The following is a 16,958-nucleotide window of genomic DNA, read 5'->3' as shown; positions in this document are numbered from 1 at the left end:
ATAAGTTATTATGTGTTATATCATGCTTTTTATTTTTGTTTCTTTTCACTATTGAGCTTGTATTATTCAGTTCCATTATGGAGCACACTGTCATGCTATTGCCATGATTTTCAGTGGATAGGGGATTAGGCTTTGGAACCTTTAGGGTTAAACCCTTAGTTGCTACCAGCACACCTGTTCCTTTTGGCCCTATATAATCCCACACCTCTCTACTACCTGTCATGCATCTGATGAAAGGTCACGTGACCTGAAACGCGTCATGCCGAGCGTTTCCTGAGTATTATCTCACTACCGATGTTCCTGAGACCACTCCGTGTCGATGTTTTAATTTGGATGAAATAAAGGAGAAGTTACTTTTACGGCTGGCTCTTGTCTTTCTACTGCTACTATTGGAGGCTCTTTGCCATGCGGAGCACCGGGTGAGCTGACTGCCTTTAGCACCGTATAGGAGATCCCTATATATTAATCTTCATCTCCCCACAATGGCATCTATAGGGTAACTCTGCATTTCACACAAAGGTGAGGAATTTCAAATGGACTCTGTTGACCTCTGATAACTGGTCAAATATAGAAGAAACTCAGAGAGACTTTAAGGAAAGTAGTTAATAGGAAGGAGAGTTACACTGATCTGTACGTGTGACCCTCCTTCCTAATAAACTGGTCACATCTGTTGGGAGGACAGAACAGATTTATGGTCCCCCCCTTATTCAGAAGCAGCTAGTGAAGGCCAAAGACCCTCTTTTATGTATGCAAGTTGTATAAAGGAAGAGGACTTGCAGCAGCTGTTGATCACTGAGGTCCGCCCCAGCCACTGATGCGCTTCTTATACTTCAATAGACGCACAGCTTTACCCAACACAATGACTTTTCAGGATTGGAGGGTCAGAAGAGCAAATCAACAGGGACAAGGCTGAAGTCATACAGCTGCCAATATAGAAACTTGCACTGTACCAGACAGGTGTATGGAAACAGGACATCACAGAAGACAAAGCCACAGTTACAGCAAAACAAAATAAAAGGGTGAGAGGTCACTCCATCCACCTGTTACCCTAAATGCAGCTGTCAGGACATACTCAGAATTGGAGTTCTGTAACCATTGGCAAGCCACAGTTGGAGTCGACTGCCACACACCGATCCAGGTGTGATGGAGTTAATCTGCACCCAACATAGACCGGACTCTATTTCATGTCACTCTTTGTGTTCCAGCTCAATGAGTGATGATTGGAGATGAAGCTGAGGAATCAGGCATGGTTGGAATTTTAATTCAGTTGAAAGGAATTAGCCAACAGAGGTACGAAAAGGGACTTTGGCTTCTCCTCCAAAACCAGAGGATGCAGCAGAAGTGATAAACTGGATTTTGTTGGCGGAGGCCTTAGGAAATAAAATGAATTCCCTCCCATGGTAGATCTCCCATTTATCAGAGCTTTCAGCTGTACCGGCAGTTAGGATGTCACCAATATGGGAGGAAACTAGTATTTCAAGTTCTCCTACATAAAAGGTCTTTTCTGCAGGAGTCCTACAATGTACGCCAAGTGCACTTAAACCACAGGATCATTTTGCTATTGACCACTGATCACAGCTGCATCTGGAGCTCTCCAGTTATATAACCAGATCTGTGCGGGGCAATTCTTTGTTCTGCAGTTTGGTGGAGAAATTAATATTCATACTTACATTCAGAAGCCCGGCAGACCTAATACTATTCACAGCTAAGAGTTTGTTACAATTATAAGTCCAGGCAATATTCTCTGGACTCTAGACTGAAATTCTACCTGCACTGGGGATTTAAAATATCGAGTTTACATGAAGATTTGTGCTGCTGAGGTAGGGCTGGGCGGTATACCGGCTCATACCGAATACCAAAATTTTTGGGCTGCACAATATGAATTTCTCCCATACCGCAGTACCGGTTTGGCCCCTCCCTCTTGGGAATGAATTATCAACCCAGCGCTGCACTGTCCCCCCCCCCCCCCCCCAAATCATGTTACCCGCCAGCGCTGTTCTGCTCCCCCCACCCCCAAATCATGTGACCTGCAAGTGCTTTTCTGCTCCCCCTCGCCGAGTCATGTTACCCGCCACCGCTGTTCTGCTCCCCCACCCCCCAGCACCAAATCATGTTACCCGTCAGCGCTGTTCTGCTCCCCCCCAATAATTATCAGCCTAGCGGGGTACTACTCACATGTCACCCACAAGCACTGCCCTCCTCCTCTTTGTTGCGGCCGCTGGAACTCTATACTGTATGCCAGTGGTCTCCAACCTGCGAACCTCCAGATGTTGCAAAACTACATCTCCCAGCATGCCCGGATAGCCAACAGCTGTCCGGGCATGCTGGGAGTTGTAGTTTTGCAACGGCTGGAGGTCCGCAGGTTTGAGACCACTGCTGTACGCTGTATCCCTATGCCCGGGCTGCAAAAGATAAAGAAAATAAACTTTAACTTACCTACGTCGGCCTCACGCTGTTCCTTGGGACAGGAACATCTGAGAGCAGTCAGCCTATCACCGGCCGCAGCGATGTCCCGCCCCGGCCAGTGATAGGCTGAGCCCACTGTCATGTAAGGAGCTCTGGTCGGCTCATTACATGACAGTGCGTTTAACCTATCACTGGCCGAGGCCGACGTAGGTAAGTTAAAGTTTTTTTTCTTTATCTTTTGCAGCCCGGACATAGGCATACAGCAGTGGTCTCAAACCTGCGGACCTCCAGCTGTTGCAAAACTACAACTCCCAGCATGCTGGGAGTTGTAGTTTTGCAACACCTGGAGGTCCACAGGTTGGAGACCACTGGCGTACAGTATAGAGTTCCAGCGCCGGCGGCCCCCAACAAAGAGGAGGAGGGCAGTGCTTGCGGGTGACATGTGAATAGTACCCCGCTGGGCTAATAATTAATTGGGGGGGGGGAGCAGAACATCGCTGGCGGGTAACATGATTTGGAGGGGAGGAGTAGAACAGCGCTGGCGGGTAACATGATTTGGCAGGGGGGGGGAGCAGAACAGCGCTGGCGGGTAACATGATTTGGAGGGGAGGAGTAGAACAGCGCTGGCGGGTAACATGATTTGGAGGGGAGGAGTAGAACAGCGCTGGCGGGTAACATGATTTGGAGGGGAGGAGTAGAACATCGCTGGCGGGTAACATGATTTGGAGGGGAGGAGTAGAACAGCGCTGGCGAGTAACATGATTTGGCAGGGGGGGGAGCAGAACAGGGCTGGCGGGTAACATGATTTGGCGGGGGGGAGCAGAACAGCGCTGGCGGGTAACCTGATTTGGCGGGGGAGCAGAACAGCGCTGGCGGGTAACATGATTTGGGGGGAGGGGGGTAGAAATACCGTTATATACAATGGAACCGCCATAAGTTGCAAAAATACCGTGATACACATATTTGGTCATATCGCCCAGCTCTATGCTGAGGTGTCCGGCGCAGAGGATTGTCAAGACCAAATACAACTGGAGCAAAATCTCAGCTGTTAAACACATTAGGTCTGTACAGGTTTTCAGCCTCTAAATTTGAACATGAATGATCCTTTTACAAGCAAAGAACATACAAACTGTGAGGAATAGAAACACTAAGAGGGAAATGTATCAAAACCTGTGTAGAAAAAGAGTGGTGCAACTGCACATAGTAACCAGTCAGCTTGCCATTTCATTTTTTAGAGGCCTTTTTAAAATCAAAAGAAGCGATCTGATTGGTTGCTATGAGCAACTTCACCACTCTTTTTCTACACAGGTTTTGAGAAATCTGCCCGTAAGTCTTTTGAAGAGTTGCAGAACTTTTCACTATACTTAAGTTATCATAAAGCAGACATCACTACTGTGCTCCATCATATAGGAATGTCCAAGAACTACTTTTATAGAGATTTTGTTCCAGACTTGGTAAATAAGAATACACAAAGGAATAAGATAAACTTTTCCCTTGATGTTATCAGCATCTATTGTGAGGTACCATTTTCCTAGGTGGTAGGAATTACAGGAAGGGAGATTCCATATAATTAAATGTTCTGCAGGATATATGAAAAGATGAATCCATCATTACATTTGCGTTCTGAGCCTTGACAAAGGAAAATATACAGTCACATGGCAAGAAACAAGGATCAGCCCATTGGACTGCACTCACTTTATGTCTAAGACCAGATGCAGAAGAAAATCCAGTATTCTGTATGTGAGGGTTGATCTGAACACCACTTGTAGTGATCCCGATATGTAACCCGGTATATTGTGCAAATGGGATATCGGTAGATGACACACACATCACCGTTATACATGTACACTGGAATTATAGAACAGTGACTGAAAGATCTCCAAAGCCTTTCATAAACCATGACCTTAACCTTATGGCAGCCATCACCTAACAACACCTAGTCAGCATAATGATGAGAGTTATTGTCCGGTTTAGATGAAAAAGATTTTTACAGACAGGTAGTAGGGTAGCGGACAATTATGGGCAAGGCCAGGGATGGTTTTCTGAAGAGAGGAGTGTGAACTATGACAGCAGCTGACAGCCTAAGTCTCTTTATCTGTACATGTAAAACAGGCAATGAGACCTGATATGAGCCACTATAGAGAGGCAGAGGGCATAAACACCCACAGAATAGAATAGAAGATCAATAACTATTATGCTAACATATTAAAATAAATCGTATGGGAAACCACGTGCAACAGTGTATATGGGATGAATACGTAAAATATATAGACATAACTATGTGTGTAAATAATAACTGTGGTGTCAGGTTATTGCTGCAACAACTAACACCCAACACCCCAATGTGTAAACATCATAATGTTGATTGAATTTGGGGATGTGTGCATGTTTGGCATAAACTGCTCAATCTCATATAAAGAAGGTCATAGTAAGCTGTCGCTGCTCCATATAACTCCTCATCAGCTCTTGTCCTCCAATTCTCACTACTGTCTACCATGTGCCTGTGAAAAAGCACCAGAGGTGAGCAAACAAAACCTAATGAGGCTGAATGTGTCCCCGGTTTCTTTATTGCCTATTAGGATCATAAAACATTCCATCTGACTATGACAGCCCATCTGCAGGGTAACATAGAGGGCTTTTTGTATACTTTACAACTAGAGATACACTTTCATTTATAAGCACCAGCAGCTCTGCATACAAACCTGTCTAGTCTGGAGGCTGAAGGAGGTATATGTGAACAGCCCTGTGAGTACCCACGGAGTACCTGGCATCATTTAGCCCCTTTGTACAAGACCCCACCCTGCTTTTCTCCCCAGCTCTCAGTCTGCCAGAAGTCACTATAAAGTGAATTTACGTTATGCTGGCATTAACCCTTCTAGACACTTAACAGTGAATCCTAAATACAAGAATCGCACCCATGGCACAATGTGCGAGACGTGATACTCAGAGCCTGGCACAGACCCAGTGATATTGTACATGGTGTAACAGAACTCTAGCAGGAGAGGAGACAGATCTCCATGCCATCTATATCTATGATCAAGGGAGAAAACCTTACAATGCCCCAGTAACCTAAAATCTAGGGCCAGTACTGCCACCAAAAACCATTTTCCATTGTTCCACAGCTTCTTTGTCACCTGCTCCCTGATCCAACTTTCATCCCACAGAAAGGTTAACCCAGCACCTCCTGTAACTCACTCTAGTAAAATCCACACAAGGAAACATGGGGTAATCTGTTACCTGCACGTCTGTAGACCCCATCTGTCTGCTCTGAATCAGCGTTGTACTCCTCACAGCCTCTTCTCATGATATGCAGAAGTGAGTGACTGGCGCCCAGCGCCTGCACCCTACCAAGCCTTGCTATTCACAAGCAAATGTGAGGCAGATGGGCAGCCCCCTAGACTCAGTCAAAGGAAGAGGGGGATGGGCCCAGACTGAAGTGTGCGACTGGGGGAGAAGGGGGGATTTGACTTCTTGACTAGATATGTGAAGTGCACAGAAAACCCCCATACTCAAATAGTAGAAAAATATACTAGGCTATGATGCTGGAACTGAAAGGGTTATAAGCCACAAGGTGACAACTTTTCCCTCTGTAGATCTCAATCATTTATCATACCCTGCTCCTCAGACATTATAATACAGGATAAAACCTTTACCTCCCGATGAGGAGGGGGATGACAAAGAAATTTACACACTGAAATCATCAGCAAGTTCATTTACTGCCAAGACTGTCAGCTCTGGGGACAAAGAACTTTATCATTTCTGCTTGCTGTCAGTGAAAGGAAACATCCAGACGTGGCTTCAGGCAAATTAGGCAGCCGGCCAAGGCTTGCACTCACAGAGGATTCACTGATGCCTAACTCACCCAATTTAAAAATATTTATGTTATAATCATATATTTGCATATGCTTATGGTCCCATAACCCCCTCCCCCATCCCCCACCCCCCAGGCCAGTCTCCCAGTAGACAATTGAGGTTGTGGCCACCACCATTTGTTGCAACCAGCCCCGCAGAGGAAGAGGAATCTACCTGGGGATCCAGGCGAGTGGCTTTTAGCTGGGTGTGCATACTTAAGACCCCCGCACAAATGGAAGGAATGCCACAGGCAGTGTTTTTGTATTAGGGAGGCCTAATATCATATACATGAGTACAGTGTGGCCTTGCAATATATGGGTGAAAGTAGCAGCTAAAAAGAATGGACAGAGCTCATCATAGGGTAGCATATTTAATACAAGCGGAAATTTCTAAAAGGAAAACCTGACAGGTTCTCACCTTGGGTGGTCTCGTGTAAGACGTAACCAGTTGTGAAGGCCTTAAAGGGAACCTGTCACATTTTAATGGTACACCGGCAGATTAGACTACATTTTAAGAGCAGGGGAGCTGAGCAGATTCAGAGAGTTTTGTGGGAAAGTTCCACAATAACTTGTTATTTATTCATGTCAATTACTGCCCATCCTGGGCTAAGTAGTCAAGTGGGCGGTCCTACTCAGTGATTAAAGGGGTTATCCAGAAATAGAAAAACAGAGCTGATTAAAAAAAACACACACACACACCTGTCTTTAACACCTGATTTTGTGTGGTATTGTAGGTTGTGGTTTTGTAGTGTATGGGGGCACAAAAGGGGCCCAACTACCATATGGGGCAAACAGAAGCCTAATACTGTACTATATGGGGGGCACAGAGGGGGCCTAACTAGACTATGGGAAGGTGAACTGCTGTGGCTCAGTGCCACCTCTATGACACTTCAGATGATAAAAAAAAAGACAATTTTAAAGGTTTACAATAAAGATACTGTCAGTTATATCTTCCAGGCACCCAATTGCCAAAATCTGCAGCTCCGTACCTGGCATTCACAGATTCCCTTTAAAGGGGTACTCCGCCCCTGGCATCTTATCCCCTATCCAAAGGATAGGAGATAAGATGTTAGATCACCGCGGTCCCGCTGCTGGGGACCCCAGGGATCGCCGCTGCGGCACCCCGCCATCATTACTCCACAGAGCAAGTTCGCTCTGCACGTAATGACGGGCGATACAGGGGCCGGAGCAGTGTGACGTCATGGCTCCGCCCCTCATAACATGACGGCCCGTACCCTTAATGCAAGTCTTTGGCAGGGGCGTGACGACCGCCACGCCCCCTCCCATAGACTTGTATTGACGGGGGCGGGCTGTGGCGTCACAAGGGGCGGAGCCGTGACGTAACGATGCTCCGGCCCCTGTATTGCCCGCTCTGCGCAGTAATTATAGCGGGGTGCTGCAGCAGCGATCCCCGGGGTCCTCAGCAGCGGGAACCCGGCGATCTGACATCTTATCCCCTGTCCTTTGGATAGGGGATAAGATGTCTAGGGGCGGAGTACCCCTTTAAGGATGGACCGCAACTAACAAGTCAGTATTGTGTGCTTGCCCTCAGGCTAAAATTTGCTAACCACCTTCTGGCCCTACCACTGCTTAAAGGAGCAACATAGAATGTGTCGGCAGATAAGAACCATTTGGCCCATCTAGTCTGCCCAATAATCTGAATACTATCAATAGTCCCTGGTCTTATCTTATGCTTATCCCATGCATGCTTAAACTCCTTCACTGTATTTGCAGCGACCACTTCTGGAGGAAGGCTATTCCATGCATCCACTACTCTCTCAGTAAAGTAATACTTCCTGATATTACTTTTAAACCTTTGCCCCTCTAATTTAAAACAATGTCCTCTTGTGGTAGTTTTCCTTCTTTTAAGTACGCTCTCCTCCTTTACCGTGTTGATTCCCTTTATGTATTTAAAAGTTTCTATCATACACCCTCTGTCTCTTCTTTCTTCCAAGCTATACATGTTAAGGTTCTTTAACCTTTTCTGGTAAGTTTTATCCTGCAATCCATGTACTAGTTTAGTAGCTCTTCTCTGAACTCTCTTTAGAGTATCTATATCCTTTTGGAGATAGTACTGCAGCCTTAGATATCTGCAGATAGGAGATAAGTGTCTGATTGCGCGGGGGTCCAACCGCTGAGAACCACCCCCCACCCCCCGCGATCTCCCGTACAGGGACCCGGACTGGTGCGGCTCTGTGCGGCTAATGCTTGTGTCGTCGACCTCACTAAGATGTCTCTGCCACTCCTATAGAGATACATGGAGGGGTGTGTGTCTGTCACAGCGCCATGCTGTGGTCAACAAGGCTCCTGCATGGGGAGAGCCTCGGAAGAGCTGGGGCCCCGTACAGGAGATCATGGGGGGGGGGGGGGGGGGGGGAGGTCCCAGCGCATCCCCCCACGATCAGACACTTATCCACAGGATAGGGGATAAGTTGTCTAAGGCTGCAGTACTAATGCTGCTGTGACAATGGTGCGACCATCTCGCAACCAATCAGCTTACCATGTCAAGTCTGCAGAAAATGAAGCGGTGCTGAGCCACCAGATATGATGACACCTGTCATATCCGGGCTTGAGCTGCTTCTGTTCTAATGCACACAGTGGCCCAGATTTATCAAACTGTATGCGAGAAAAATAGGATGATTTTCCCAAAGCAACCAATCACAGCTCAGCTTTTACTTTACCAGAGCTCATTAGCCGAGATGTGATTGGTTGCTGTGGGAAAATTACTCAATGTTTTCTCGCACACGGTTTGATAAATCTGGGCCAGTGTTTACACATCAAACTGAACCCATCACTGGCAACAAAAAGGTTCAGCAGCTTGGACATAGACAGGCTGACATCAGAATTAAGTGGTGACTGATCAGCAAATAATTGATATTAGATTTCATTTTTATTTATTTAGCTTGCATATCTTTTTTAATTAGGTGTGTCAGTAAGGGCCTCGGGTTCAAGTTTTAACCAAGGCCTCACAAAGTCTAGACCAGCCTATGGAAACATTCCTTTTTTACAAAAAGCTTAAAAACCTATTGTGACCCAAATACTTGGGAGTTTGCTATGATTGTATCCAGATAAAATCTTTGTCTTTAAGATGATTCAAAAGTTATACATTACTGTTTCTTTAAACTTCTCCATCTCTGGCTGAAGTGTAGACTAGAAGTATCACCAGATCGGCTGATACTAACGGCTGGGTAGTGAACTATAGCTTGATACATTCCTTTTCTTCACATGACAGGCTGCATGGAGTCTATTAAATGCAGCATTACACAGAAGGCTGAACACAGTGCATCAGTCCTCTCTATGAGGGGGAATCAGCTGCCACATTCCTTGTGCTCAGCCACAGAGCAGACCCATCAGGACAGCAATGATAATAATAATGCGGCTGCACAGGTTGTTCCTCCCATCTTTTCATCCATTCATTCTCCTTTCCAAAGTCATTGAACAAAGGCTGCTGTGCACATTCCATGTAAACAGCTGTTAAAGGCTTAAAAGAAACTCCCTTTAATGATAACTTCTAGACAGATTAAAGCCCTCTGTGGTATGGCGGCTCTCCAACCAACAATCCGTAGCCTCCCGGACATTACTTTTTCTAGAGGTGCTGCTTACAGACTTAGGAGTAGGGAAACTTTAAAATATACATGTACTTTAAAAAGAGTTTTATGAACCTGCATAGTTTTGTTACATTAACCCTTCAGAGTGATGACAAGGTGATTTTAGTGCTCTCAATGCTGTTATTGAGCCCCTGAGAGTCCCCTCCTTGATGCACAGCTTTCTTTCATTTCTCCATAAGAGGAAATGGGACCGGAGCTCAGCTGTTTGCCTTATTAATCTGGCCAATCACAGGACTGCATCTAGTCTAGGCTAGTGGCACTCAACTGAATCGGCTGGCACTGTGCTGGAGTGCACTGTTATAGATGTCATGTGGTGGGAGGACAAGGGGGTTATTGATGAACTGGGTTTGCAAGGTGTATGTAAATAGAAAGGATCACAACAAGAAAGGGGGTACATCACAAAAGCAGCCCTGGTCTAAGCAGTGCACTGCTGACAAGGGTAATGACTAAAGGGAGGGGGAGAGGGGATTACTTTCAGGATACTGTATACGCAGTAAGAACTATTATTTACACAAGGGGCAGTTCCTTAGGACTTTATGGGTGGTCAGAATTAAGAGGGAAGCCATAATTTACCTGTTAGGCACAGCTGGAACCCTCTGGAGGAGTCAGATTGACTTAGGATGTGTGCAATCAGGCCAGGCTCTCCCCTGTACATAACACTATCTAAGCACTATCCTCACTTTCTGTGTTCTATCTTAGATGCTCAGATGTTAGAGATGGAATTCCCCTAACTAAATTCCCCCCACTGGCCAAGACTTCAGGGCTTCTTTTCTCATAGGCTAACACACGTAGGGAAGGTGTTTGACAACAGGGATCATCTATTTAGAAAGATAGTGATAGAGGCCTGCCATGGGTGTCTGTGTACCTGGCCGTGCTGTGCAGCATGGTTGGCTACATTGCCATGTCAGCATTATGCTGACAGGCTGAATAATCTGCACTAGCATACTAGTGCAGTGTATTATACCAGCAATTTGGTTATCTGGTTAAAAAAAGCCCTCCCCTCAAAAAAAAAAAAAAATATTTGCAACATCTGTATATGAACCCTATAATTGTGGCATTAAAAAGTACAACTTATCCTGAAAAAAAAAACTGCTATATGATTAGTTACGGCATTTAAAAGAAGACAGTGGAAAAATGAAGAAAAATAAATGCTTGGGCATTAAAGTGTGCCCAGCATGTATTGTTATGAAAAAATAAAATAAAAAAATGTTCTTCACCTCCAGCGCTCCTGCAGTGCCTTTGGTGTCCTGCTCCCGTCCCAGGATGCAATCCTGTTCCTGAGTTGCAGTGTGACGCCTGTCATACCGCTGCTCAACGAATTGCTGGCCCCAGCAATGTCCTGCCACAGCCAGCAATTTGCTGAGCAGAAGTCTGACACATTACGCCCAGGTGCTTTTTGGGCCCACGCGCATCACTGCAGCTCAGGAAGAGAATTGCATCCGGGGACCAAAGCAGAACACTGGAGTCTCCGCAGGAGCGCTGTACAAGAATACATTTTTTTTTTTTTTTTACAATACACATGCTGGGCATAATTCTAAAAAAAATACCCTTCCAACAGATAACCCCTTTATACCATTATAGGGTCTTAAGCTCAGGTCAAAAATATTTATAGGAACCACATAATTGAGCAGTAGTAAGACTACAAAGGCAATGATTGTGATATTTATGTTTTTCAAACTTGTTGTTGCCACAAGATCCAGATAAGGCTAAACAAAAGTCAATATTATGCATAAAATTGTAAACCACAGTATGGGTACACATTACTGCAAAAGCTGGCAGCAACATTAGGTGACACAAAAAAAACTAAAGATTTATGTAGGATTTAATAAAATTGTCTCTGAACACTAGACAGTGTTAAGTAATGAAAAGTAGAATAAATAAAAAAAACACAACGCAGCTTCTATCAGAAACACCCTAAGCAGAGCTGAGGTCCTGGCATGCAGTTCCAGCTGTGACCAGCAGAGGGATGAAGAGAGCTGTTGTGAAGATTTCTGCTCAGGTAGAAGTTATAATCCCCTCAAATGATTAACAAATCAATGGGCCAGGAGGAAATCCGGGGAAATAGTAAAGTGATGCAAAGAGAATATAACAAAGCCAGGACTGCACTGGAAAAAGAAGCAGTTTGTGCCATGAGTCACAAGACCAAACCCAACCACAACATCTGGAGTCATTTATACAATATAAAAACTCTGCTTTATCCTGAAAACCAACCTCAGTCATTAATTCACTGACAGTATGTCAATAACACATATAAATGTCTGCCTGGAGAAGGGCGGATCATGAGCTTCCAGTTCTCTTGCTATGCACTACAAATCCCAGCACTTCTCCTCAGCAACCTCATCACAGCAAGCCATCTCTTAGGAGACCAACATCCAAGTTTAAAATGTCCCCTTTGTGTACAAAGCAGTCCAGATGACCAGAGCTGCAGTGTAGAGCATGGGGGGCATCAGCCAGAGCCTCTGAGACAAAATGGAGATTTTTAACTATTCTAAACTTTAAGACATTCGAAATTAAGCAGGAGTTACTTGTCATACTGTCCTAATAGTGCAGTCAACACTGCAAAAAAACTAAGAAAAACAAAGAGCAGGTATGCAGAAATTAGAGGTAGTGAAACATGATTGGTGAGATTACTGACCTTGTCAAAGAACTGATAGAGTCTGACGGTCTTCTCCAGCCTGCTTCTGCACTCATTAAGTCTCCTAGAGAACTCACCAATCTTCTCCTTATACTTCTGCAACCTAACCATGTACTTCTGAACGTCAGGAGAGGTGAAGTTCTGCCAACGGTCCATTGTCTGGAGCAGCTCCTGACCACGTCTGCAGTACTCCTAGAATACAGGAGCCAAATGAATTAGACTGAGCCTACAATTCATATGGAGGTGGTGAGTTATCAGCAGCCACCACTTACACATGCCACACCATCAAATTCACTGTAGTGTCTCTGGGTCTGAAGAAGAACCTCCAGAGAATCTTCAAGGACACTGCACTCCTCAAGTAAACGCTCACCAACACTCTCTATCCACCCGTTGACCTAAGAGAAAAAGAAGAGAACAAAGGGCCACAATAAACCGGCACAAGAGAGAATGTCCATGTACAGACACTTGCTCATAATCCAACATAGGATAATCCAGACAGGTCTGAACCCATCTGAGACCCCCCTGACCCCCCCCCACCCCACCCCACCCCCAGTACAGTCAACCACATCTTTACCTCCTGAAACCGCTCTTCAAATGCTTCAAAGTCAATGACCAATTCCATCTCTTGTATGTGCTGGTTAGACATTTTCACAAGACTGTGTACGCCTTCATCTACCCTGTTATACAGCTCTGCCGCAAAGTCCACCGCCTCCCTTAAAATAAAAAAAAAGTTGCATCCAGTGTAATTTCATCTTATAATATAATCTGCAATAATATTGAAGTGAGAGCTATATTTAACACATTGATGGAAATCTTCTATTACCACATCTGTAAATAACATTTGTGTAAGGGTTTGTTCACGCAGACAGAAGACAAGCTGTTTTGGATGTGGAAAATCTCACCAATTTCCGTGTCTAAAATGGCACGTTTCCACTGATTTTAATGGGAGCAGGGGAGACACACTAAAAAGGGTAACATGTCACTTTTATTCAGCACAGTTGTAAAGCTGCCATTGAAGGAACATCCTGTGCCTATGTAAACATACCCCAATCATCATATTGTGATGTCACAACCTGGCCTATGTAAACATACCCCAATCATCATATTGTGATGTCACAAGCTGACCTATGTAAACATACCCCAATCATCATATTGTGATGTCACAAGCTGGCCTATGTAAACATACCCCAATCATCATATTGTGATGTCACAACCTGGCCTATGTAAACATACCCCAATCATCATATTGTGATGTCACAAGCTGCCGACTACAGAGATGAGCGATGCTACAACGGTGCTCTTCCTGTAGACCAGGGTTTCCCAACCAGGGTGCCTCCAGCTGTTGCAAAACTACAACTCCCAGCATGTCCAGTCAGCCAACGGATAGGAGTTGTAGGCACCCTGGTTGGGAAACAGTGATGTAGACATTCTAGTTCACTTTTGTAGGAAATGTTTTCTCCTGTGACAACCACTGACTGATTGACATGTAGTGTTCCGTCTTTACTTAAAAAAGGCGTTTTGCAGCAGCTGTGGTTTGAATAAGGCCAGAGCTACACTGCAACTTTTTGTAGAACTAGAAGATTGATTTTAACTATTGAGTGACAGTTGCAGTGCACAATATTGCATAGAGCTCAATAGTCCTTTAGACTGCAGCTGTAGCTCAATAGTTTAAATCAATCTTGTAGCGCTACAAAAAGTTGCAGTGTAGCCCTGGTCTGAAAAGCATTATGTATTCCCTACTATACGCAGTGACTTGTATATGGCATACGTTGGCCCTACAGAAATCTAAGGCAGTGTTAGACTCTGTTCACACCACTTTTCTCTAGTCAAATACCAGTAGTTTTCCTCCCTGGGGTTCTCTCAGATGCAGGGTCTGCTATGTGCTTTAGCAGGATGCAGTAACATGGCTCTGCTGGCTGCCTGAGTTATTGGGAAGAGGATTTGGTGCCAGATGACCGAGTAATGATCGGGAAATCATTTCACAATTCCAACAACCTCAATCGAACACATAGCACAGCAATCCAAAGAGGATGGAAAAAATGCTAGTCGGGCGAGGCCCTTTCTGGTAGATAACCCCAACCCCAGCTTCCTCCAACATACCCCTTCATTCTCAGAGGTGGCTGCTGTTCCCATTGTCGCTTTAACACTTCCACTGCTAGATACACTTTTAAAGGTGTCATCCAGTTTATAGTAAACCATACATTCCTTCTCCATTCTTACATGCTTTCTTTGGATTTCTCATAGTTTAAGATTTTAGTTTTTGAGGGTTTCTTTCTATTGTATTGGTCTTGACAATCATTTTATAGTTATAGCATTAGCAATGGTGTTAGGCTGGGTTTACATGTAGTATTTTTATCATTGAAACAAGCCAAGATAAAACTATTATAGAAAGTTTTGCCCCTTTTTCCGTGTCTGTTCCACTCCTGGTTATAAAAAAAACAACAACAAAAAAAAAAAAACACATACTGACTAAAATAATGAGAACCCAGCCTCAAATGTGACCTCAAAACAACTACCGTATTTTTTGCCCTATAGGACGCACTGGCATATAAGACACACCCAATTTTAAAGGTGCAAAATCTAGAAAAAAATGATTCTGCACCCAACAGTGATCTTCAACCTCCGGACCTCCAGATGTTGCAAAACTACAACTCCCAGCATGCCCGGACAGCCGTTGGCTGTCCGGGCATGCTGGGAGTTGTAGTATTGCAACATCTGGAGGTCTGCAGGTTGAAGACCACTGGATAGGAGGTAGTACTCACATGTCCCCGCCGCTCCGGACCCATCACCGCTGCCCTGGATGTCGCTCTATCGCTGTCTCCGCATCCCCGGGGTGTCCCCGACGCTCTGGACGTCTTCTTCTCCGGGATCCACGCTCTCCGTCGCCGTCATCACGTCGCTACGCACACCGCTCCTATTGGATGACGTCGAAGGAGAGCGCCGCCATGGAGCAGACACCGAGGAGGTAAGGTCCCTCCTGGTGTCCTGTAAGCTGTTCGGGACGCCGCAATTTCATCGCGGCGGTCCCGAACAGCCCGACTTTCGCTTCAGATGCGGCGGTCAGCTTTAATTGCCGCGTCTGAAGGGTTAATACAGGGCATCACCGCGATCGGTGATGTCCTGTATTAGCCGCGGGTCCCGGCCGTTGATGGCCACAGGGACCGACCCGATAGGTGTGTATTCGCCGTATAAGACGCACCAACTTTTCCAGTTTTGGGGAAGAAAAAGTGTGTCTTATACGGCGAAAAATACAGTACTTACTTTTCCAATATCCTTCCTGATCCTGCACAGAAGTTCTAGCGGTCCCCATTACAAGTTTTTACATTGGTTGTCACATGACCAGGGCAGCCAACCAGTGGTTAATATAGTACATGACTGTTGAGGCCACTGAATTGGCTTGTGTGTCATGTACCAACAGCTTGTAAACAAAGAATGAGAACACTACTGGAACTGGATAGATGTGGCATTGAAGGGGTAAGCAGTGTTTTCATTTCTTATTTCAATACATTTGCTCCGGTCTTATTTTTTATCCAAAGGTCAGATAAACCTTTTAAGGCTATGTCCTGTGTATGCCAGGAAAGCTGGGTCTGTGTGCAGCTTCTTATTTATTTATTTTTTGCTTATGTGCACTCATTTTATTAAAAGGGTGCAAGACTTTGATAAATTTTGCACAAATGAAAAATGAGAACTTGCTGAAAGATGTATTTTTTTTTAAGGGGTACGCCCTGCCCCCTCAATGCAAGTATATGGGAGGGGGTTTGATCCATCATGCCCCCTCCCATAGACTTGCATTGAGGGGGTGGGGCGTGATGTCGTGAGGGGGCGGGGCTATGAGGTCACAAGCTCCCGGCGCCGGCTCCAGCGCTTGGAACAGTTTGTTCCAAATGCTGAGCAGTGGAGTACCTCTTTAAGGCAAGGCAGAGGTGGTATGAATTTGTGTGTTTTTTTTGTTTTGTTTTTTGTTTTGTTTTTAAACATTTGTGCAAAAAAAAAAAAGAGTTAATAAATCTCGTAAACTGCATAGTCAAGAATGAAGCACTGCATTTCACAAAGTTGTCTATTTTGAAATTGCGCAAAATTTTTGTGCAAAATTTCAGCCAATAAAATGTCAGGAAGGCAATGATAAAGCTTCCCCAACAAGTATGTCCAAAGAGTAGAACCCCAAAAATAAGTAAAAAAAAACATCTAGACCATACAACAGTATCTGGGAAAAAAAAGAAGTATATATATTTGTTACTTTACAATAGAAATCTGACTATATACCATACAGCATCTGTAGAAGGCATCAGTTCACCCCACAGATGACCCATGATATAAATGAACGTCATGGCGCACCATGACATACATTCATGTCATGAACATCAAGCAAGAGCAGGAGCTGCGCTCACTTAATACACCGTGGGTCCCAGCTTCTAATGGCAGAGATCAGAGATCACGCTTATGCCTGCCATTAACCCT

The 16,958-nt window shown here is 44.9% G+C and overlaps 1 protein-coding gene across 2 annotated transcripts in view; it reads right to left on the bottom strand.

Moving 5' to 3' along the window:
- Positions 1-16,958, bottom strand: part of LOC130276362 (puratrophin-1-like) — a 103,662-nt gene that overhangs the window by 30,733 nt on the left and 55,971 nt on the right. For both annotated transcript variants that reach the window (XM_056525617.1, XM_056525618.1), the window contains exons 11-13: positions 13,075-13,213; positions 12,773-12,895; positions 12,501-12,692 (exon numbers count right to left, since the gene is read on the bottom strand). In XM_056525617.1, coding sequence (XP_056381592.1) covers positions 12,501-12,692; positions 12,773-12,895; positions 13,075-13,213 — 454 coding nt within the window. The remainder of the gene's footprint in view (positions 1-12,500; positions 12,693-12,772; positions 12,896-13,074; positions 13,214-16,958) is intronic.

The sequence above is a fragment of the Hyla sarda genome, chromosome 6, assembly GCF_029499605.1.
Source record: "Hyla sarda isolate aHylSar1 chromosome 6, aHylSar1.hap1, whole genome shotgun sequence".
Classification (NCBI taxonomy): domain Eukaryota; kingdom Metazoa; phylum Chordata; class Amphibia; order Anura; family Hylidae; genus Hyla; species Hyla sarda.
Note: the sequence above shows the minus strand (reverse complement) of the source record. Positions and strands in the feature narration are given on the sequence as shown.